Below are 23,340 nucleotides of genomic sequence, written 5' to 3'. Positions count from 1 at the left end.
TACCTGTGAGGCACACATGTCAGCAGCTGACATGTGTGCGGATCCCCACCCACAGCAGCAGGTGGGGATTAACACTATTATGACCGCAGGGACGTTATATTACTGCCCGCGGTCGTAAAGGGGTTAATTTGTCTCATTTTTGTTTTGTTAATTTTTCGCACTTAGACTTAACGCTGCTCAATACTATCTAGGTGCTAAGTCTTAATACTTGTTTTACTGAGGCGCATTGTATCCTGCTGTTATCAGTAACAGCGAATCAAAACTATATAATTTATTGCTGTTTACAAACTCCATGAAAAGCAGTCAATCATCCTGTTCAGCCTTTTGTACCTTGATCAACAGCTCCCAACATGATATGATGCCCCCAAGAGTACTGACAATTTAACAAATAAAATTGCTCCTAACCCCGTTCCCCTTGCTGCCCCAGTTTGCAGTGCACTGAGGCTCCACACAGCAGCAGTCACGTAAGGACGTAATTGCATCTGTTGTGCTTTGTGATGCACAGGCTGAGTGGTGGGAGAGGGAGATGACTTCCTAGTTTCATCTTTCTTTTCAAAAATATTAGTATGCCAAGGATGCTGGCAACGGGCAAATACATGGTGCGGGACACCACTGATTCCAGTTCTTTGGTTGTCCCGGTCCATGGGCCGCGAGTCGTAGATTGTCCAGGTCTGAATGAGACCTGGAATGTTGCTGGATACTTTTGGTATTGGACTTTCAACATGACATGGGACACTTAAGGTACCGTCACACTAAGCGACGCTCCAGCGATCCCACCAGCAACCTGACCTGGCAGGGATCGCTGGAGCATCGCTACACGTGGAAGCATGCTGTGCTTGGTAACTATGGTAAATATCGGGTAACCAACCCAATATTTACCTTGGTTACCAGCGCACACCCGCTTAGCGCTGGCTCCCTGCACACCTAGCCACAGTACACATCGGGTTAATTACCCGATGTGTACTCTGCTACGTGTGCAGAGAGCAGGGAGCCGTCACTGGCAGCGTGAGAGCGGCGGACGCTGGTAACGAAGGTAAATATCGGGTAACCAAGGAAAGGGCTTCTTGGTTACCCGATGTTTACCGTGGTTACCAGCCTCCGCAGAAGCCGGCTCCCTGCTGCCTGCACATTCAGTTGTTGCTCTCTCGCTGTCACACACAGCGATGTGTGCTTCACAGCGGGGAGAGCAACAACTAAAAAATGGTCCAGGACATTCAGCAACAACCAGCGACCTCACAGCAGGGGCCAGGTTGTTGCTGGATGTCACACACAGCGACATCACTAGCAACATCGCTGCTACGTCACAAAAGATGTGCCTCAGCAGCGATGTTGCTAGCGATGTTGCTTAGTGAGACGTGGCCTTTACTGTACAAATAGTGAAATGTACATATTAGTGTTCTACCCAAACCGGGGAAGGATCATTCATCTGTCTCTAACTACAGACCCATATCCCTCATCAATGCTGACATCAAAATTTTTCCAAGGCTCTCGCCAATAGACTGGCTCCACTTCTTCCCGGTATTATTCACACTGATCAGGTTCGGTTTGTATTGGGTCGTGAGGCCAGGGACAATGCCAACAAAACCCTTATTCTTATGATGGGGGCTAAGGCCAGAGGTCTCCCTACGTGCTTTCTCTCCATTGATGCAGAGAAGGCCTTTGATAGTCAGCTGGGAGTTTGTAATGGCCTCTCTGCGCCAGGTGGGACTGGGAGACAAATTCATTGAAAGGGTCTCTTCCCTTTATAGGAATCCCTCCGCCAGGGTCAAAGTCAATGGGTTTCTCTCATCACCAATTGCAATACATAATGGTACACATCAGGGGTGCCCCCTTTCCCCCCACTTTATGTCCTGCCTATGGAACACCTTGCCGTGGCCATCCGAAACAGGCAGCTCTTTACGCAGATGATCTACTTCTGTTCATCTCGCAGCCTCTCCTTTCCTTCCCTTCACTTATTCAAGAGTTTGAAAAATTCAGCCACCTCAGCAACTTTAAGGTCAATTACTCCAAATCCGAGGCATTAAACATATCTCTCCCTGATACTGAGGTGGATCATATCAAGAAAAATTTCCTCTTCAAGTGCCAGGACTCCGCCATTACTTACTTAGGGATAACAGTCCCCATGGATCTCTCAAAACTATATCAGCTTAATTACCTTCCCCCTTCTCAACAGGACAAGAAAGTATCTTACCTCATACAATAGTAAAAGACTATCCTGGTTTGGACAAATAAATGTTATCAAAATGGACGTTTTGCCTCGCTTTTTGTACCTGTTCCAGACGGTCCCCTTGGTTCCTCCTGCGGCCTTTTTCTCCAGCCTGCAGTCAATTATCACACGCTTCGTGTGGGGAGGTAAGCGCCCGAGGATAGGCTTCACTAGCCTTTGCAGACTCAAAAGCCAGGGGGGGGGGCTGGATTGCCCAACTTTAAACTCTCATAAAGCGGCTCTACTGATGCGATTTACTAGATTGGCAATATCATGGGGCCACAAAGAAGTGGGTAAGCCTAAAAGAAATGGACCACGAGATCCCCTTGCGTTACCTCCCTTGGATTAGCTCGGGCTCCAGGGGCCAGCTTCTCTGAGGCTGATCTCTTGAGGACGGGGGATTTAGAAATCAAAAGGGGCAGTCTGTCCAGGGGGCGCGGTCCCCTCTCCCCTATCTTTTCAAACCCAGGTTATGCCCCGGCAGTTGGGGCCGATGTTTTCCTGTGTCGGAGGAGGAGCGGGACGTGCGCTTCTTTCACATACTTCAGGGATCCCCATTGCCCACATACGACTTGCTCTCTGCCTTGGGAGGGGCCATGCCCTGGTTTGAATACTTCCAGATCAGGTCTTTCTTGACCGGATCAGACCGAGAGGCACTTTATGCTGACCCCCCCCCCTCCCCCCCCCCTTCCCCTCCTCGTTTGAAAAGCTCTTTCTTTTGGAAGAGGCTCCGGGACATACCCTGTCCCTTATCTACAGCCTTTTGATCCAGAAGGAGAATGTGGACGAGCTCAAATTTGTGGGGGGATGGGAGTAGAGACTTGGGCGTGACTATCCGGGTTGAGGAATGGAGGACCGCTTTTCTCTTCACCCACAAATTTTCTAGGGCTTGTTTGGTCCAGGAAAAGGGGTTATAAAATTCTCACCCGCTGGTACCGCTGCCCTTATGCCCTACACGCAATCTTCCCTTCAGTGTCAGACAGATGTTGGCAGTGTAATCACGAGAGGGGGGATATGTTGCATATATGGTGGAGCTGTAGCCTCATTAAGCCTTTTTGGAGTGGGGTCTTCTCGGCATACAATAGCATTAACGGGGAGGCCCTCTCTGGTTCTCCACAAATAGCTCTTATCTATCCTACCGGGGTCTGTTAAATCTCAGAAAATGGGACTATTGCGGTTTTGCCTAGCGTCTGCCCGAACGGTGATCCCCAGACGCAGAAGGTCTCCCCCGTGCCCCCGCCTTGGATGAGTGGCTTGGGGAGATGGCCTCCCTTTACAGAATGGAGAGTCTCATTGCTGAAATTCAGGATGCAACTGAAAAATGTATTAAGATCTGGAGTCCCTGGGTTTTTTGGATTCTCCGGACCTCAGGTCCCTCTTTGGGGCGAGTTGAGACATTACCTAGATTTTCCCTACTAGTTATTCCCGGCCCTTCCTTGCCCTTCCCCATGATCCTTTTCCCTGTCATTATTCACTTTGTCTACCTCTTTCTTTCTCTCTTTATTTCTTTTCCTTCGACTGACGATTATGTCTCTCTATGGCAGGGGTCTCAAACACGCGGCCCGCGGGCCGCATGCGGCCCGTCAGGCTGCTTTGTGCGGCCCCCAGGCAAGTTTCCCTGTTCATTATCGCGCCCGGTGCAGGGGCCGCAGCCACTGTCTGCACTTTGTTAGATGAGTGTTTTGCCAGCGCTGCGCTCTGAGGCAAGGACTGTGCGCGCGCAGCGCCGGCAAAACATTCATCTGACATAAATCGCTGCCAGGGGCAGTCACCGGGGCACGGCCTGCAGACAGCGAGAAGCAGAGGTGAGGAGCCGAGGGAACGTGCGACAGGTGAGAAGAATGGTGGTTTTTTTATTTTTTGTGTATGTGAAGGACGGCACATTAACCTCTTAGCGACCTATGACGTACTGGGTACGTCATGGCTCCCTGCTACTTAAGGACCCATGACATACCCAGTACGTCACGGTGAAATCGCAGCCCCGGTGGCTGCGATCGCTGTTCGCATTGCAAATAGCAAATATACCTTAGATTCGGGGAGGAGGGAGCCTCACGAGGGGTAGTGTCTCCTCCCTGGACCTACGGAGGCTGTGATTGGCTGTGCGGCGTTCGTCAGCCAATCACAGCCACTGTAATGTTTCAGCCATTGAAAATGGCTGTAACATTGAAATCCAGCCCTGATCAGTGCAGCTGTAGCCCTGATCGTTGGCTGGGGCTGGGTGACCTCAGTTTCACCCGCCCCCAGCTCTGATTGGAGAGATCGGTCACAAGGCCGGTCTTTCCAATCACTGTGGATCTGGGGCTGGAGACCGCTCCCTCAGCTTCACTCCGTCGTCCGTGGGTGGCAGCCGAGAGCGATCGGTAAATTATAGCACCCACTTTCACAGGCCGCCGCCACTACCCCCACCACCCATTACTACAGGATGGGGACATTACTATAGAATAGGGACAAGGTGGGCACATTACTATAGAATAGGGACAAGGTGGGCACATTACTATAGAATAGGGACAAGGTGGGCACATTACTATAGAATAGGGACAAGGCTGGGGTCAGTACTATAGGATGGGGACAAGGTGGGCACATTACTATAGGATGGGGAACATTACTAAAAGATGTTAGCCAAAATTTCTATATAGTGATAATTGTAAGACTATTTTTATACAAGAAAGGGATAAAATGTAAAAAAAAACAAAATAAAACATTATTTTTTTTTTTTACCATCAAAATTTTTTTTATTTTTTTTTTTTATATTTAACCAAAGAATGTGCACATTTGTTATAATAAACAAGTGAAAAATGTTGAAAATCAGTGATCCAAAGGTGTGTAAAAAAAAAAATGTATATGGTACCAAAAAAAAGTGACTTTGTCCCGCAAAGAATGCGGCCCCCCAAATTATTTTTTTCCTCTGTGCGGCCCATACACCCAGCTAGGTTGAGACCCCTGCTCTATGGTATGAATGGTAAATCTTTGCTGTTTGTTATAGTTTATGGATTTTATACTTTTAGAATGGTTCAAGCCAGATTGATATAAATGTTCTTAAATGTTCTTTATTGTAACAAACTGTATATGGCTACAACCATACAAAGCCTTTCATGTTTCATTGCATTCTTGTGTTTTTTTGTTTTTGTCTCTGTGGGGGTTTACCTTGGTCTGCAGCCCTGCTTATTGTAACCAAACAATCCAAATAGTGAAATGTAAGGTATGTTTTTTTTTTTGTGAAGACAAGCCACAGTCTAGTTTTATTTTGCGGGTCACTTACGGATAAGAGTTGAGGATAGAAAGCGCAGTGAGACCTTACCCAAAAAACATAAAAAAATAAGTGCTGAATAAAATGTAGGTGGTTTTATTCTACGCGTTTCGATGTGTCCTTACTTCATCAGGTGGGTTTCCTGAGGACACACTTTGAAACGCGTAGATTCAAACCACCTACATTTTGTTGGGCATTTCTAGATTTTCAGCATTCTTACAGCAGCACAGAAAAGTTCCACTTTTTATTTAGTTCTTGAGGTCACTTACTGAGCTCAAGTGGAAAATGGAATTTTTTTGCAAAGATGATGTGCCTTTTTCAGTTCAATTAACTACCTGTGTAGAAGGAAAGCTGGAATCCCGTTGATTTCTCTGAATCAGTGACCTGTTTGTGTGTATAGTATTAGTGTGCATATACAAGGAAAGTAATTTTCTTATCCATTTTCTTTCAGGTGACAGTTCTGGCCAAAATGGAAGAGTATTTTGGTTGTTAAATATACTTTGAAGTGCTTCAGGTATGTTAGAATGTCTGTATTTATGCAGAATTATATGAATATTGTAAATCGGTTTCACTAGTGAGTCACAATGTCTAACCCTAATAAATTGAGGTGAGTAGGCATTTTCCTTGGATGACTAGGTTTTCTCTATTCTGTCCAACCTTTCTTTGAAATTTTATTTTTTCTCATTGATATTAACCCCTTAGCGATCCATGACGTACTGGGTACGTCATGGATCATGTGCGGTAATCCCCGCCCCCTGCCGTGGGCAGGCCATGGAGATCCGTGCACATATCAGCTGATTTCAATAGCTGACATGTGTGCCTGCTAGTCGCGAGTGGAAATCACTTCCACCCGTGACTATTAACCCCTTACATCTCGCTGCCAAATCTGGTAGCAAGATGTATATGCGCGCAGCCATTATTATGACTTACCCCGCCCCCATCAGAAGTCACATGATGTGATCACATGACTTCCGGTGGTTTCCATGGTAGCACAGGGTCATGTGATGACGCCTGTAGCTAACATGAGTCACTTGCGCTCAATGCTGGGAATAGTGTCGGTATTAAAAGTAAAGCAGCATATCTGCAGATCTCCGCTGTGTAGCTGTGATCTGGAGATATGGCAGAGCGATCAGACAGCTGATAGTTATAGTCCCCTAAGGGACCAAATAAAATAAAAAAAGTTTTAAAAAAATATACATATTAGATCCTTTTACCTATTGGTAAGCCTGGTCTTAAGTTGTCAATTTGGGAATGACCCTTTTGAATGAAATAACTTACAAATCACAAGGGGTCCAATCTCAGGGACACTCGCTGATCCTTGGAGCAAAGCTCTGAAATGCCTTGTTAGAGTGAAAAGGATGCCATACTGAGAACAGGTGACCACTTGCCAAGTTGGGAATACCTTAGTCTCTATCGTCTAGTGTGCTGTAAACCAGGTACAACAAAAAAGAACAGAACAGCAATTTTTTTGCCTCTCTCCAGTTTTACAGTCTTGTCAAAAGGATACAGTGTTGGTAATGCCTGTAATCTTTATACAAAATACAATTACAGAACGTAAAGGCATTTTTTTTTTAATGTTGGCATTTTATGGGCCAGTCATACGGAAGAGCTTGCGGGAGTACAAATCAGTATTCATTAAGAGGTGCCTTTTCTCAATGTGTGGTTCTGTTGCACGTTGTCAGAAATGCTACTCCAGTCAGACTGGGTAGCCTTTCTGGCATAAAAAGTCACTTTTGCAGAATGAACCGGGCTAGCCTTGCTCTTCCCCCCCCCCCCCCCACCCCCACCCCTCCATCTCCATCAATTTTGGACGATATACTCCAAAGATTGACGTGAAAATGCCAAAAGTCGCTAAATGTTTCCACGGCTCTGCCTTTGCAAAAAACAAGCACATTTTCCAAGAACTTTACGCCTCCATAATATTAGTAGACTACAGAAAAGAAAGTACTGTGTCCCATGAAGCATAATTTCTGAGTTTGCCCGTCAAAAGTAGACTCGTTGGCCTCGATTCATAAAGACTGACAATTTTCACGCCGGTCTTGACGAGGGGAATGGCAGTCAGACGCTTAAAGTGGCACCTTTTTGAATCATTAGCGTTTGACAAGTGACATGCATCCGTGCACCTCAACACAAATTTTATACCAATCGGAGACTGGAGTAAGATTTCTTGAGTAAGGAACACCACAGCTAGTCATGAATTAAATGTGCAGTGGCAGCATGCACCCATTTTGCCTCAGCTCTTTCCAGTTTGACAACTGGCAACTGGAGTGAAAATGCCATGTCACAATTTTGAAACTTTTTAAAACTCAGTTTTGTGGGGTAAAAGCTTTTTTTAAATCTGAGCCCTTGTCTACTAATGTATTGTGTCAATGCTAGAATGAATGAGGTACATTAATGTTGTTTTTTTGTTTGAGAGGGGGACCTGGAAAAAAAAAAGGAAAACCCGCTAAAGGTTAAATAAAATTGGCTTTGCTAGCATAGGCACTTATAGTGTGAGATATAAGATACAAGGCAACCCTTCATTTAAGGCCCCATTCACATGTCAGTGAAAAACACTGCCGTTCTTCACTGACGTGTAAATCACGCACATGTCCCTCCGTGTTCCGTGATTCACGGCACACGTGGGTTGTCCATGTGCAATCCTTGATTGCAAATGGACATTACTCACCTGCCTTCGCTCCTGCTGTCCATGGTGCTGAACTCCTCGGCTTTGCAGCATCCGCCCACCGCTCTCTGTAGCTACTTCCGGGTCGGCTGTTCCTGCTTTCATGAATATTCATGAGCCGGGCAGGAGCTGCAGAGAGCGGAGGCTGTAGAGCGAATCGCTGGAAAGGGGAGTTGAAAATGTTTATTATTTAATACGTCAGTGTTTTTCTGGTACATGTTTCACGGATCACACACGGATCACACCTTAGTGTGGTCCGTGGGTCATCAGTGATGCCAGAAAAAACTAACTTGTCTCCGTGCACAATCACGGACACGCGTGTACGCTGCACGGAGACACGTTCAGTGAAAAATCACTGATGTGTGAGCAGACCCATTGATTAGAATGTGTCTGCGTATGTCAGTGATTCTGGTACGTATAAAAAGCACATGCGTACCAGAAACACTGACGTGTGAAGGTGGCATAAGAAGTAGTATTTTTTTCCCACATGTTAAGACTGTGAACGGAGTCTAAAAATTAGTCAGTTTTAATAAATTTGCTCCATTGCATTTACTCTTAAATGGATCCTGTTGTCAGATGTTGGCTGCACAATTAGCCTAAAACATACCACTTAATGTTCACACATTGCATTTTTTTCATGAGATTTTCTTGCAAATTAAAAGCTGCTTCTAACAGTACCAGCAAAATCCTAGTAGATTCCAGAAATCTCATGCACAGTTGTTTTTTTTTTTTGGGGGGGGGGGGGGGTTGTACCTGAATGGAAAGGTAAACTGTTGTGCTTTTGAAGGGAGTATGTCAGTTTTTAGCTTTTTTTGTAGCAGTGTTAAATGCTGCGTTTTTGTTGCATGACACGAACTTTTTTTTTTTTTTTTAATCTTGTGCTGTAGACATATGAAATAATCTGCAGCAAAACCTGCTTTTTGGAAGCCACTTATCTAGTATCAAGAGAGCAGGTTTTGGCTGCCGAAAAATACAGCAAAAACTCAGTGTGAACATAGCCTTACTTTGGATAGCTTGAGTACATCTACTTTGAAATGCCGGCCTATATAACCATGGTATCGGGCTGCTTCTCCCCTACACTGATCTTTTTTTTTTCTGTGCATGTACTTGGGAAGAGATCTAGCAGTCAAAGGGGTAGGGAGAAGGTGGCCAAGAATTAGCCTCCAATAGCTTTGCCAAGATACAGACCCCAACCCTCTTTTCTCCTTAAGATTTAATTTGAATAAGAAATGGCTTATTTTGAGCAAATTACAGCCTGGCTGTGTCCAGCTAGTAACGTCCTGGGAGCATTGATACTGAATTAAAAATATTTAAGCATTTGCTTTAGAGAGGTAGTTTTTGTTTTGTTTTACTGTTTTGACATGTAACCTATTATCTGTTTTTCTTTAGTGTTTTTGTTTTTGTCTTTTAGGCAACCTTATTTATTGCAATTTTGCAAATGGCGCAAATGCTAAAAGAGAAAAGCATCAGATGATACTTCAAAATAAGAAGCCTGAAAGAATGACTACACGGACCAAACTTACAACATTCTGCTGAAATTGGATGACAAAAACCCTGCATTCTTGTTTTTAGCTTTACTAGAATACGTTTCCGTTTTAAGTGATGACAAAGGAGGGCTCGGTAATAGATACTGAACATAATCTCACAATGGAACAAATGAATAGTATAAAAGTTGAAGACGATGATGAAATGGTTAGTGATGTTGAACAAGTGAAGATCAAGATGGAGGCAGATAGCATCAAACAAGCTGAAAGTGGCGATGAACAAGACGACCAAGAACAACATTGTGCAGATACCTCACACACATTATCAAATGAGAATGAGGAAGATTATGGTGTTCTGTTCTCTCAGTATACTACAACCCTCTATGACGCCGCGATGGAGGCCGTTACACAGAGCATAATTACAAACAAAAATATGAGTAACCGAAAAAAATCCCCGGCTTGGAATCATTTCTTTATTTCACCTCGGGACAGCACCAAAGCTATATGCATGTACTGCATGAAAGAGTTCAGCAGGGGCAAGAACGAAAAAGATCTGAGTACCAGCTGTTTGATGCGACATGTAAGAAGAGCACATCCCAGAGTTCTTGCCTCAGAAAATGGAAATATGCCAAGCATATCCTCATACTCTCCTCCTACCTTAGTACTACCTCTGCAGCCTCCCGATGTTGTGGATAGCAATACTACCCCAACAAAAACAAGGAAGCTCAAAATATCTCCTCCCGAAAAAATAGTAGAGGAACCTTTATCTGTGCTCTCTTCTGATGAAATCTCCTCAGACGTGTCAGTATCTGAAAAAATAGTCAAGGAAGAAGTTACCGTTTCTCCTTCATCCTTACCAAATAATAGTGATGAAGCGGTCGAAAATGTCTCAGAAAAGCAAATGTCTATTCAAAAGAATTCATCGGGTTCTAGGAGACGATCTGCCGTTTGGAAACACTTTTATTTGTCACCACTGGATAATTCGAAAGCAGTTTGTATCCACTGCATGAATGAATTTAGTAGAGGAAAGAATGGAAAAGATCTGGGTACCAGCTGTCTCATAAGGCACATGTGGAGAGCTCATCGGTCAATTGTATTGCAAGAAAACAGTGGTGGCACAAGCTTACCCCCTCCATATTCAGTCCCTCCTACATTATTGCCTTCTCTCTTATCAACCGATGGTGATGTCGTTTCCATTTCTCCGGGAAAAAATTGGAAGGAAACTATTTCCGTACCATCCTCACCTGAAAGAGTTTCCGAAGATGTGCAGTACTGTGTCCCTAATGGTGAATTGATAGACTGTGAGACAGCAGTTTTGCATTCTTCAGAAAATATTGGTGAAGCATCTGTATCCTCGCCTGAAAAACTTAATGACTGTCACAAAACGATTGTGTACGACTCTCCTCTTTTTTTTCAGCAGAATAAGAAGGCTATAAAACGATTGAAATCTGAGGTTTGGCATCATTTTACATTATCACCTACCGACAACTTAAAAGCTGTCTGTAGATATTGTAACTGCATGATCAGCAGAGGTAAAAAGGGGGACTTAGGAACCAGTTGCTTAATGAGGCATCTTTACAGGAGACATCCCGAAATAGTTTTAAACCAAAAAAGTTTTGACATTAGTCTTGCAAATTCTCCTTATGCTACCTTAGCGTCTGCAGAATGCTCATCCTCAAAAGTTATTGAGCTTTCAACTGCTGCACCTCATGATAATCCAATAGTTTTTCCATCAAACAGCAAAAAGACCTCAAAACTGTGGAATCATTTCTCAATTTGTTCTGCGGATTCAACTAAAGTCATATGCATGCACTGTGGGCGCACAATAAGCAGAGGGAAAAAGCCAACAAATTTAGGCACCAGTTGTCTCCTGAGGCACTTACAGAGGTTCCACAGCAATGTGTTACAGAATAATGGTGTTTCAGAAGCCTTACCATCTGCTGATGGTCACATGCCAGTAAATTCCGGTTTGTCAGCCGCTACTTTCGATGAAACCAATGATAAGTTCAGTGACGTGCATCCTGTTGCCAAAAAAATTACCAGTCTTGTAGCTGAAATGATTGCACTTGATCTTCAACCATACTCTTTTGTAGATAATGTTGGTTTTAATAGACTTCTTGAATACCTGCAACCTCAATATTCATTACCATCTCCATCATACTTTTCTAGGATGGCAATACCAGATATGTATGAAAATGTGAAGCACATAATTATTTCTCACCTAAAAGAAGCTGAGAGTGGCGTAATCCATTTTACTGCAGGAATCTGGATGAGCAGTCAGACACGGGAATATTTAACACTTACTGCTCACTGGGTTACCTTTGACTCTTCATTCAAGCCACACAGCGAAGATTACCACTGTTCTGCACTTCTACACGTCTCCCAGATTGATTGTGATTATAATGGCCTGAGTGTCCAGAAGCATCTAGAGTACTTGTGGGAGTCTTGGATAACCTCATACGGCCTTCAAATAGGCATCACTGTAACAGATAATCATAGCATAGGAAAAACCCTAAATGAAAGTGATCATTCTAGTGTTGAATGTTTTGGGCACACCATTGATTTAATTGTGAATGAAGCTATTAAGAGTCAAAGAATGGTCCAAAACCTTCTGAGCATCGCGCGAAAAATTTGTGAACGTGTTCACAGATCAACAAAGGCAAAGGAAAAATTGGCAGAATTGCAAAAGGAATACGGGTTGCCTCAACATCAGTTAATTCAAGATGTTCCTTCAAAGTGGAATACATCATTTCACATGCTAGAACGTTTAATTGAGCAAAAAAGAGCCATCGATGAGCTGTCTATTGAGTGCAACTTCAGGGAGTTGATAAGTTGTGATCAGTGGGAGGTGATTCAGTCTGTTTGCCATGCTTTGAAACCTTTTGAGGCTGCTAGTAAAGAAATGAGCATGCACACGGCTACGTTAAGTCAGGTAATTCCAATGATCCACATTCTAAACCGGAAAATTGAAATGCTATTTGAAGAAACAATGGGTATAGACACCATGCTGAAGTCTCTGAAGGAGGCCATGGTTTGTCGTCTGTCGTCAACACTTCACGATCCAAGATACATTTTTGCCACTCTTCTGGACCCTCGGTACAAGGCATCCCTATTTGCTGAAGAAGAAGCTGAGGAATATAAACTTGGGTTAATCAGGGAACTGGAAATCTTAAATTCTACCTCAGATGATACACCTGTTGTCAATGGGTGTACCAAGCATTCTCCACCCAACCACAAGGATGACAATATCTGGTCACTTATGGCCAATATAAAAAGATCCAAGAATTTAAAAGAGAAATTACCTGAAGACATTGTGTTTGCTTACCTAGAAGAAGAAGTGCTTGAGCATAACTGTGATCCACTAACATATTGGAACTTGAAAAAATCCTCCTGGCCGGTTTTGTCAAAACTGGCAGTGCGATTTCTTGGCTGTCCGCCAAGTGTTATTCCTTCCGAGAAACTGTTTAACACCTCAAACGAAAGTGGCAATTTTAATCAGTCTAGGTTAATGATGGAACACTTTGAGCAGCTAATTTTTTTAAAGGTTAATCTCCCGTTGATTTACTTTCAGTATTGAAAACAGTCAGGTGAAAATTCTTGTTGCTTAACAAATAACTGAATTTTGTATGTTATGGTAAATTGCTCCCTTTGGGGCCATGTATGACATTTAAGTGACTGTAGTTTTCTATTGTGTCACAATGGTTTGCTTTAACTCTTGTCTTCATGTGCCTTACTCAGTTCTTCAGGCAGCCAGACCGTGTATAATTATTTTCTATCACTCTACAAAAGCTAGTCTTCTCATATCTAGGAAATTCTGTTTTTGTCTTCAGAATTGTAAATGCATATGTAAAAAATTTGTTAGACTGGGGAGAAAAGATGTAAACAATTTTATTCTGTAGTTTTACTTCAAGTATGTACAAAATGGAAAGGTACTGTATTTTAGTCATGATTCTTTGGAATAGATTTTTTTTTTTTTTTATAAATAAAGCGGCATTTATATTTCAGGTTTTGTTTCCATTATAGGTGCTAATTTATTGTAGTCTAACAATTTTGCGTTTTTGTAGATTAGAACATTTCCAGAAGATCAGAATTGAGTTTAAAGTGAATCTGCCAGGACCTACTACCCTCCTAAGCCATCTATATGTGCATGCAGGTCATAGAAAGTTGGATAAAATGATACTTTGGATCGCAGATATCAGTGGTTTGTTCTTGAAAAATCTGTTTATTCTTCAATATGTTAATGAGCTGTGGGACAGACATGAATCTCCTTTCACAGCATATTTTAAATCAAAGTTGGCATTAAAAGTGTGAGATATATAAATCAGAAGAGTGAATACAAATGAATCGTTGAGTGAATCTGTGCTGTTGGTCAATAAAGATATAGGATCGGGATTAGGTGGTTTATTGTCTACACGTTTGAGTTAATCCAATTCCTTCAGAACAACCACATGTTGCTACCATTTAGTTAGGGTACCTTCACACTTAGCGATGCAGCAGCGATCCGACCAGCGATCTGACCTGGTCAGGATCGCTGCTGCATCGCTACATGGTCGCTGGTGAGCTGTCAAACAGGCAGATCTCACCAGCGACCAGTGAACAGCCCCCAGCCAGCAGCGACGTGCAAGCGACGCTGCGCTTGCACGGAGCTGCCGTCTGGAAGCTGCGGAGACTGGTAACTAAGGTAAACATCGGGTATGGTTACCCGATGTTTACATTAGTTACCAGCGCACAGCTGTGTGTGCAGGGAGCAGGGAGCCGCGCACACTGAGTGCTGGCTCCTTGCTCTCCTACCATAGCTACAGTACACATCGGGTTAATTAACCCGATGTGTAATGCAGCTACATGTTCAGAGAGCAGGGAGCCGCGCACACTGCTTAGCGCTGGCTCCTTGCTCTCCTAGCTGCTGTACACATCGGGTTAATTAACCCGATGTGTACAGCAGCTGCATGTGCAGAGAGCCGGAGCCGGCAGCACAGGCAGCGTGAGAGCTGCAGAGGCTCGTAACTAAGGTTAATATCGGGTAACCACCTTGGTTACCCGATGTTTATATTGGATACAGCTTACCTCAGCTGTCAGATGCCGGCTCCTGCTCGCTTCATTTGTCGCTCTCTCGCTGTCACACACAGCGATCTGTGTGTCACAGCGGGAGAGCGGCTTTGAAGAAAACGAACCAGGGCTGTGTGTAACGAGCAGCGATCTCGCAGCAGGGGCCAGATCGCTGCTCATTGTCACACACAGCGAGATCGCTAATGAGGTCACTGCTGCGTCACAAAAAGCGTGACTCAGCAGCGATCTCGGCAGCGAGCTCGCTGTGTGTGAAGCACCCCTTATTCTGAGGAAGGAGTTAAATCAACTCTGAAACGCTGAGACAATAAAACCACTTTCATAATAATGTATCCTTTATTGATCAGCACCACAGATTCACTCCACAATCCATTGGTATTCACATTTGTTGGACGCTGCAGCAGCTGATGTACTCTTATGGTGGCTGTGCTACTCGCAACCCTGAGAGGTGAGCATACCACCATTGTTTAACCGTAACCCCTTCACGACCGGCTAATTTTGCGCTTTCCATTTTTTTTTCGTCATTTTTCTTCCAAGAGACGTAACTTTATTTTTCAGTCAATATGGTCATGTGAGGGCTCATTTTTTTTGCGGAACGAGCTGTACTTTTTAAATGAAACCATAAGTTTTACCATATAGTGTACTGGAAAATGGCAAAAAAATTCTAAATGCGGAAAAATTGCAAAAAACGTGCGATAGCACTATTGTATTCGAGATATTTTATTCATTGTGTTCACTATATGGTAAAACTGATATGTGGGTGTGATGTCTGAGGGCGGTGCGAGTTTGTAGACACCAAACATGTATAGGTTTACTTTTATCTAAGGGGTTAAAAAAAAATCAGGTTTGTCAAAAAAAAAAGTGGCGTACGTTTTACGCCATATTCCGTGACCTGTAGCGTTTTCATTTTTCGGGATCTCTGGCTCAGTGACGGTTTATTTTTTGCGTATCAATTTGACGCTTTTAACGGTACCCTTTTTTCGCAAATGCTACATTTTGATCGCCTGTTATTGCATTTAGCGCAAAATTTGTGGCGACCCAAAAACGTAACTTTGGCATTTGGATTTTTTTTACCGCTACACAGTTTACCAATCAGATTAATTGATTTTATATTTTGATCGGGCATTTCTGAACGCAGCGATACCAAATGTGTTTTTTATTTTTTTTATTAAAACCTTTTTAATTTTCAGTGCGGCAAAAGGGGGGTGATTTGAACTTTTGGGTTTATTTTTTTTTTTTTTTTTTAAACTTTTTTACTTTTTTTACTTTTTATTGTTTGTCCCCCTAGGGGACTATATGGATCAGCTGTCTGATCGCTCTGCCATATCTGCTGATCACAGCTACACAGTTGTGAACAGCAGATATGCTCCTAAGCGGTCTCACCCAGCTCTTGGCTGTGTGAGGCAGGAAGTGAGTCATGTGAGCTACAGGAGTCATCACATGACTGTGCTACCATGACAACAACCGAAAGTCACGTGATCGCGTCAACTGACTTTCGTTATCGGGCTGTGAGTATGTTTCCCGCCGATGCCATTATAATGGCACTGTCACATATTGACAGCGCCATTTAAGGGGTTAAACGGTACGGGCGGATAACTATTTTGCCCGTGCCTGGCAGGCACACATTTCAGCTGTAAAAATCGGCTGAGATGTGCGCCAATCTCCTGCTGCTGCTGGCGGCAGACCGCGGGCAGTAATCTTATGTCCTAGAGGTCGTAGTGTTACTGCCCGCGGTCTGCTGCCGCCAGCAGCAGGAGATAGGCGCACATCTCAGCCGATTTTTACAGATTAAATACAGCGGTCGTTAAAAGGTTAATATACGTGGATGAAACCCTATTGGGCTTGCCCTTAATCATGCATGTACATCACAAGAGCTGACTCAGTCATTACATGTCTCACGCCCCCATTCATTTAACCCCTTACTCACATAAGATTTACACTTACGTCATATGCCGACTCACTGACTTTGATGCATGCGTGCACCTTTCACAGTAGATGATGGCAATGTCATTCAGCCATCATCTGCCATTAACTTCTGCCTGCATTGGTTAACCTGTTAAATGCCACTTCAATCTCCTGACAGCAGCATTGCGAGCGAACAGGATGGAGTGATATTCAAAATTGTTTTTTTCACCAATTTTTTAAATTTTTTTCACCACTAAAATACATTTTTTTTATATTTGATATTGCCATATTCTTACTGACCTGCAGAATCATATTGCTAAGAGATTTTTACCGTATAGTGAACACTGTAAAATTGTGGAACTGCCCTCTTTTCACAATTTCGCTGCACTTGGAAACTTTACAGCTTTCTAGTACATAACTTGGTAAAATTGTCATTCAAAATTACAACTCGTCCCGCAAAAAAAGCGCCCTCATAGCTAGAAATGAGCGAACTTGAACTTTAAAGGTTGAGGTTCGTACCGAAGAATGGGTGTCCGTGCTAGAACCCGAACGCTGTCTTTGTTTGTTTGCTAACCACTTGATCGAGCATCGATGTGCTCAGGTTCACCCTGTGCTGAGCCAGTGAGAGCCGCTTGCATTCTCTGGCTCGCACTGGGGGTCAAGACAACGTTTTCCGATGCTGTGTATGCAAAAAAAAACCCCATCCCCTGAAATGCTCTGTTTATGGCTGGCTGTATATGGGCGGAGAGCTGAACTGCCCAATCATTGACTTCCATTATACTAGAATCTAGCCCGTAAGTTCAGGTTCCCTTTTACCTATTTGGGGTCTGGGAAGATGTTCAGGTAAAGCATGGGTTCTGAAACTATTCGCTAGTCTGGCTGAACCCGGCAAACCCGAAAATATATAGATACGCTCAACTCTACTCAAAGCTATGTGGATAGAAAAATAGTTGTGGCTGTTGGTAGCAGAGAAAGTAATAAACACACGAATGTAAGAGCCATCTTGGGAAGGGGTTACAATAAGTCCTGGAGGCAGATTCTGGGAGCGTGGTGTCCGGCCCATAGATCTTCAGTTATATACATATAAGAAAAACATGGTGTAATGTTAATCAACTTAACTATGATCCTCATGCCCATACAGATGGCTTAGGAGGGTTGATCCTACTGACAGATTCCTTTTGAATTGGGTTCTCTGTTGCTACATAACATTGGGCCTGTCCGTCTCGTGTTAGTAATCGAGAAATGATGTTTACAGCTTTGTCATTAGTCCCTTGTGCATTTAGTCTGTTACACAAATGTCAAAGTAAAAAACGGAAACTATTTGTGGAACATGCTGTGTAGAAGAGGAGACTGATATTTCCATTTATATGAAATTTGCAACTGTTTAATATTCAATGTCAGTTTTTAATGAGTCTTTTTGTGAACTAACTCCTAATGCTGTGCCACTGGCTAACTAGCAGAAATCTAGTTCTACACACAAAGCATATCAGCAAGCGCCCAGTACACTCCTTACACACATTTTTATTTTAACGGTGTGATTTTTTTTTTTTTTTTAAAAATGATGTAAATGTTTTGGTTGTACATATGGGTTATAAATCAATTCAGTTTTATTTTCTAAAATTACTTTTCCACTTTAAATCTACAATTCTAAATGAGTGATTCTTTGCTACCCTGGGATGTGTCTCACTGGTCTGTATTTTCTTTTGGTTTTTTTTGTTGCTGTATATTACATTTTAACTGTAATTTTTGTTCATGATGTACTGAAGTCAGTTCTAATTTTTTTTTTACATCAGTGTATTAGTGTATTTATAAATGGTCAAAAGATGTTTCTGAAATTAAACGATTATTTACAGCATTTTGGATTAATTTATCACAAGTTTGTGGTTTTTGTTCTGTTTGCATGGACAGTGCTGATAATCACTCTTCAATACTTGTTGGCTTAACCCCTTCATCACCCACCAAGTTTTCCACCTTCCTGGCTAGGCCAAATTTTACAATACTAACCAGCGTCGCCTTATGAGGTAATAACTGAAACGCTTCGACATCCCAGTGATTTTTTTTTTTTTGACACATTTGTACTTTATTACTGGTGAGTTTGAGTTGATATGATTTGCATTTATGAAAACATCAACAATTGTATCACACAAAATAGATAACATTTACCACATGTCTAGATCAGCAGAATGTATGTATATAATATATATCATATTTTCCAGAGTATAAGACGACTTTTTAACCCCTGAAAATCTTATGTCGTGGTGTCATCTTATACGGTGGTGCACGGTACTGTATGAGCCCATTGTTTAGTATTGTCCTCCTACTGGTCGCCTTTTTTGCCTTTTTACACACAAACCTTATTCTCACCTGTCCTCCATTCCCACGGTGCCTTCAGCTTCTTCTGGCAGACTTCAAGCCCATAGAGCACTCCACATTAGCGTCTTGTACACTGGGCCTCTGCCGTCATGGCTTTACTGCAGTTGAATGATTTGCGGTGCTGTAAAGCATTCAACTGCAGTAAAGCACTGACAGCAGCGGCTTCAGCCGCGTGTACAGAACGCGATCATGGAGGGGTCGATGGGCTTGTAGTCTGCAAGAAGCACTCCTCCATGATCGCATCCCATACAGGCATCTAAGATAAAACAAAAACAAAGGGCGTTTGAAATCTTAAAGGCTGAGAATACAGAAATAGCATTTCAGAAGTATAAAGATATCAATAGGAAATGTAAAAAAGAAATCAAGCAAGCAAAACTAGCTACTGAAACAAAAATTGCCAATGACATTAATATAAGTCCCCAAATCTTTTTATAAATACATTAATGCCAAAAGGAAAACAAAGGATAGTATTGGCCCCTTTAAAATATAACATGTTATAGAGGATAAACATAAGATGGAGATATTAAAAAGGCATTTCTCATGTGTTCACCAAGGAACTGACTGTACCAGGGAGCATTCAACAAGTGAAAAAGATGAAGTACGCCTGCGGCTGAGTAAATTATAGATTGACAAATCCCCCGGGCCAGATGGCATTCATCCACGAATATTGAGGGAATTGAGCTCCATAATCGACAGAACGCTGGATGTCATCTTTTTAGACTTGCTTGTAACATGTTTGGTGCCTCAGGATTGGAGGACTGCTGATGTGGTACCGATATTTAAGAAAGGTAAGAGGGTAGATCCAGGCAACTACCGTCCAGTAAGCCTGACATATAAGTAGTATGCAAAGTTTTTGAGGGCATTTTAAGGGATGACATGCAAAAATATATTGCAGAAAATAATATAACTGACGGCATGGATTCATGAAAGAAAAGTCGTGTCTAACCAACCTGTTGGGGTTCTGTGAGGGGGTAAGTGCAAACCTGGATATTGGTAATGCAGCTGATGATTTATTTGGACTTTGCAAAGGCATTTGATGCTGTACCACATAGCCTTATACTAAAGCTCCAGAAGCAAGGACTAGGGGAAACTATATGCAATAGGGTAAGGAATTGGCTAAAAGATAGGAAACAGAGTAGTCATAAATGGCACAGTCTCTAAATGGGCTATAGCACGCGGTGGGGTGCCACAGGGATCTGTGCTAGGACCGATTCTTTTCAATCTGTTTATTAATGACCTTGTGGATGGGATTGATAGTAAAGTGTCAGTCTTTGCTGACGACCCCAAACTATGTAGGATAATAAAAACTGACCTTGATAGTACAATATTATAAAAAGATCACACACTTATATGTGTGTGTGTGTGTGTGTGTGTGTGTGTGTGTGTGTGTGTGTATATATATATATATATATATATATATATATATATATATATATATATATATATATATATATATATATATATTTATTTATATTAAAACTGACCTTGATAGTACAATAGAACAATATTACAAAAAGATCTGATAAGATGTCAGAATGGGCAGATACTTGGCAAATGAGATTTAATGTTGATTTTTAAGTAATGCACCTAGGATGGAGTAATCCAATAGCTGCGTATGCATTAAATGGAAGTAAATTTGGGACTACAGAACAGGAGAAGCACTTGGGTATTCTCATTACAAATAAGCTGAGCAGCACTGTCAAGCCGCAGCGGCTAAAGCAAACAAGATTTTAGGGTGTATAAAAAGAGACATTAGATCCCGTGATCCCCAACGTACAGTGCCTACAAGTAGTATTCAACCTCCTGCAGATTTAGCAGGTTTGATAAGATGCAAATAAGTTAGAGCCTGCAAACTTCAAACAAGAGCAGGATTTATTAACAGACGCATAAATCTTACAAACCAACAAGTTATGTTGCTCAGTTAAATTTTAATAAATTTTCAACATAAAAGTGTGGGTCAATTATTATTCAACCCCTAGGTTTAATATTTTGTGGAATAACCCTTGTTTGCAATTACAGCTAATAATCGTCTTTTATAAGACCTGATCAGGCCGGCACAGGTCTCTGGAGTTATCTTGGCCCACTCCTCCATGCAGATCTTCTCCAAGTTATCTAGGTTCTTTGGGTGTCTCATGTGGACTTTAATCTTGAGCTCCTTCCACAAGTTTTCAATTGGGTTAAGGTCAGGAGACTGACTAGGCCACTGCAACACCTTGATTTTTTCCCTCTTGAACCAGGCCTTGGTTTTCTTGGCTGTGTGCTTTGGGTCGTTGTCTTGTTGGAAGATGAAATGACGACCCATCTTAAGATCCTTGATGGAGGAGCGGAGGTTCTTGGCCAAAATCTCCAGGTAGGCCGTGCTATCCATCTTCCCATGGATGCGGACCAGATGGCCAGGCCCCTTGCCTGAGAAACAGGCCCACAGCATGATGCTGCCACCACCATGCTTGACTGTAGGGATGGTATTCTTGGGGTTGTATGCAGTGCCATCCAGTCTCCAAACGTCACGTGTGTGGTTGGCACCAAAGATCTCGATCTTGGTCTCATCAGACCAGAGAACCTTGAACCAGTCTGTCTCAGAGTCCTCCAAGTGATCATGAGCAAACTGTAGACGAGCCTTGACATGACGCTTTGAAAGTAAAGGTACCTTACGGGCTCGTCTGGAACGGAGACCATTGCGGTGGAGTACGTTACTTATGGTATTGACTGAAACCAATGTCCCCACTGCCATGAGATCTTCCCGGAGCTCCTTCCTTGTTGTCCTTGGGTTAGCCTTGACTCTTCGGACAAGCCTGGCCTCGGCACGAGTGGAAACTTTCAAAGGCTGTCTAGGCCGTGGAAGGCTAACAGTAGTTCCATAAGCCTTCCACTTCTGGATGATGCTCCCAACAGTGGAGACAGGTAGGCCCAACTCCTTGGAAAGGGTTTTGTACCCCTTGCCAGCCTTGTGACCCTCCACGATCTTGTCTCTGATGGCCTTGGAATGCTCCTTTGTCTTTCCCATGTTGACCAAGTATGAGTGCTGTTCACAAGTTTGGGGAGGGTCTTAATTAGTCAGAAAAGGCTGGAAAAAGAGATAATTAATCCAAACATGTGAAGCTCATTGTTCTTTGTGCCTGAAATACTTCTTAATACTTTAGGGGAACCAAACAGAATTCTGGTGGTTTGAGGGGTTGAATAATAAATGACCCTCTGAATAAACTTTTCACAATTAAGAAAAAAAGAAATAACATTCTTTTTTGCTGCAGTGCATTTCACACTTCCAGGCTGATCTACAGTCCAAATGTCACAACGCCAAGTTAATTCCGAATGTGTAAACCTGCTAAATCTGCAAGGGGTTGAATAATACTTGTAGGCACTGTATTGTTACCCCTCTATAAATCACTTGTAAGGCCACATCTGGAATATGGGATCCAGTTTTGGGCTCCACATTTTAAAAAGGACATTCAGAAGTTAGTAAAAAAGGCGGGCAACTAGACTGCTTCAGGGAATGGAAGGCCTCCCATATGATGACAGGTAGCTAACTTTTTCAATGTTTAGCTAAGAAAAAAGATACATGTGTGGTCTATATAAAGGAACTGGCACATGACTTATTTATTCCAAATATAATAAATTAACTGCACTCAAATTTGTAAATTTGCAAAGAGTGAGAAATAATTTGAGCAAAGTGGTCAAGCAACATCCAACGACGATTCGACCCGCCCTGGGTCTTAGTCAAGTCGCTGTATAGTAGGTGACTGAAGGGTGAAGGATGATGTGCACTGAAGCACTGAAGTATATGGAAAAGGTGCCTTGAGGATATATGTGGTTTGCAAGCGCAGCAGCGCTGTTGCTATTTGATTCTCGTGTCCTGGTGTCCGTGTGGGGGTGTGCGGCAGGGCCCATCAGGGGTTCCGGACCGCCGCTCTGTCCTCCCCCTTGCGCTCCCTTGCTGTCTAGGACTTCCCACCTTTTATGGGACCGGAAGGTGGAGGAGCAGCACGGGTGCTCATGCCTACATCCCAGGATGGCTTCAGAAAGGCAGCAGCACTCTGGAGCACCGGCAGCATAGCCGTATGAACAGTCGCCGTTCTAAGTGACACAGACCTCCCCGGCCTCAATAGCCAGAAGGGCAAAACCTCTTGTGGCTCCACGACTTCTGCGGGACCTGTGGGTGTTCCGACGAAGCCTCCAGCACCGGTACCCTTGATCTCCTGTGGTGGGTGAGTGATCTTCGTGAATGTCATCCGCATCATTAGGTGGCTCCTAAAATCCATAAGGAGTGTCCCCTGTGCAGAGAGCAGATATGGCCTGCAGGCCGAGTGTCGGAGACACCTTGTGTGGGGCATAGATGGCAATTTCTCTGCTTCGATCTATGGATTGCTGCATGCGAGTTACAAATGTGTATATGTTGTGA

At 43.0% G+C, this 23,340-nt stretch overlaps 1 protein-coding gene across 1 annotated transcript in view; it reads left to right on the top strand.

Moving 5' to 3' along the window:
- ZBED4 (zinc finger BED-type containing 4) overlaps window positions 1-14,066 on the top strand; it is a 59,655-nt gene extending 45,589 nt beyond the window's left edge. The window contains exons 2-3 of the mRNA XM_075342550.1: window positions 5,905-5,967; window positions 9,530-14,066. Coding sequence (XP_075198665.1) covers window positions 9,721-13,179 — 3,459 coding nt within the window. The 5' untranslated portion in view covers window positions 5,905-5,967; window positions 9,530-9,720 and the 3' untranslated portion in view covers window positions 13,180-14,066. The remainder of the gene's footprint in view (window positions 1-5,904; window positions 5,968-9,529) is intronic.
- The last annotated feature ends 9,274 nt before the right edge of the window (window positions 14,067-23,340 follow it).

This window comes from Anomaloglossus baeobatrachus, chromosome 4 (genome assembly GCF_048569485.1).
Source record: "Anomaloglossus baeobatrachus isolate aAnoBae1 chromosome 4, aAnoBae1.hap1, whole genome shotgun sequence".
NCBI lineage: Eukaryota > Metazoa > Chordata > Amphibia > Anura > Aromobatidae > Anomaloglossus > Anomaloglossus baeobatrachus.
The sequence above is the reverse complement of the archived record's forward strand: the minus strand, read 5'-3'. Positions and strand labels throughout refer to the sequence as shown.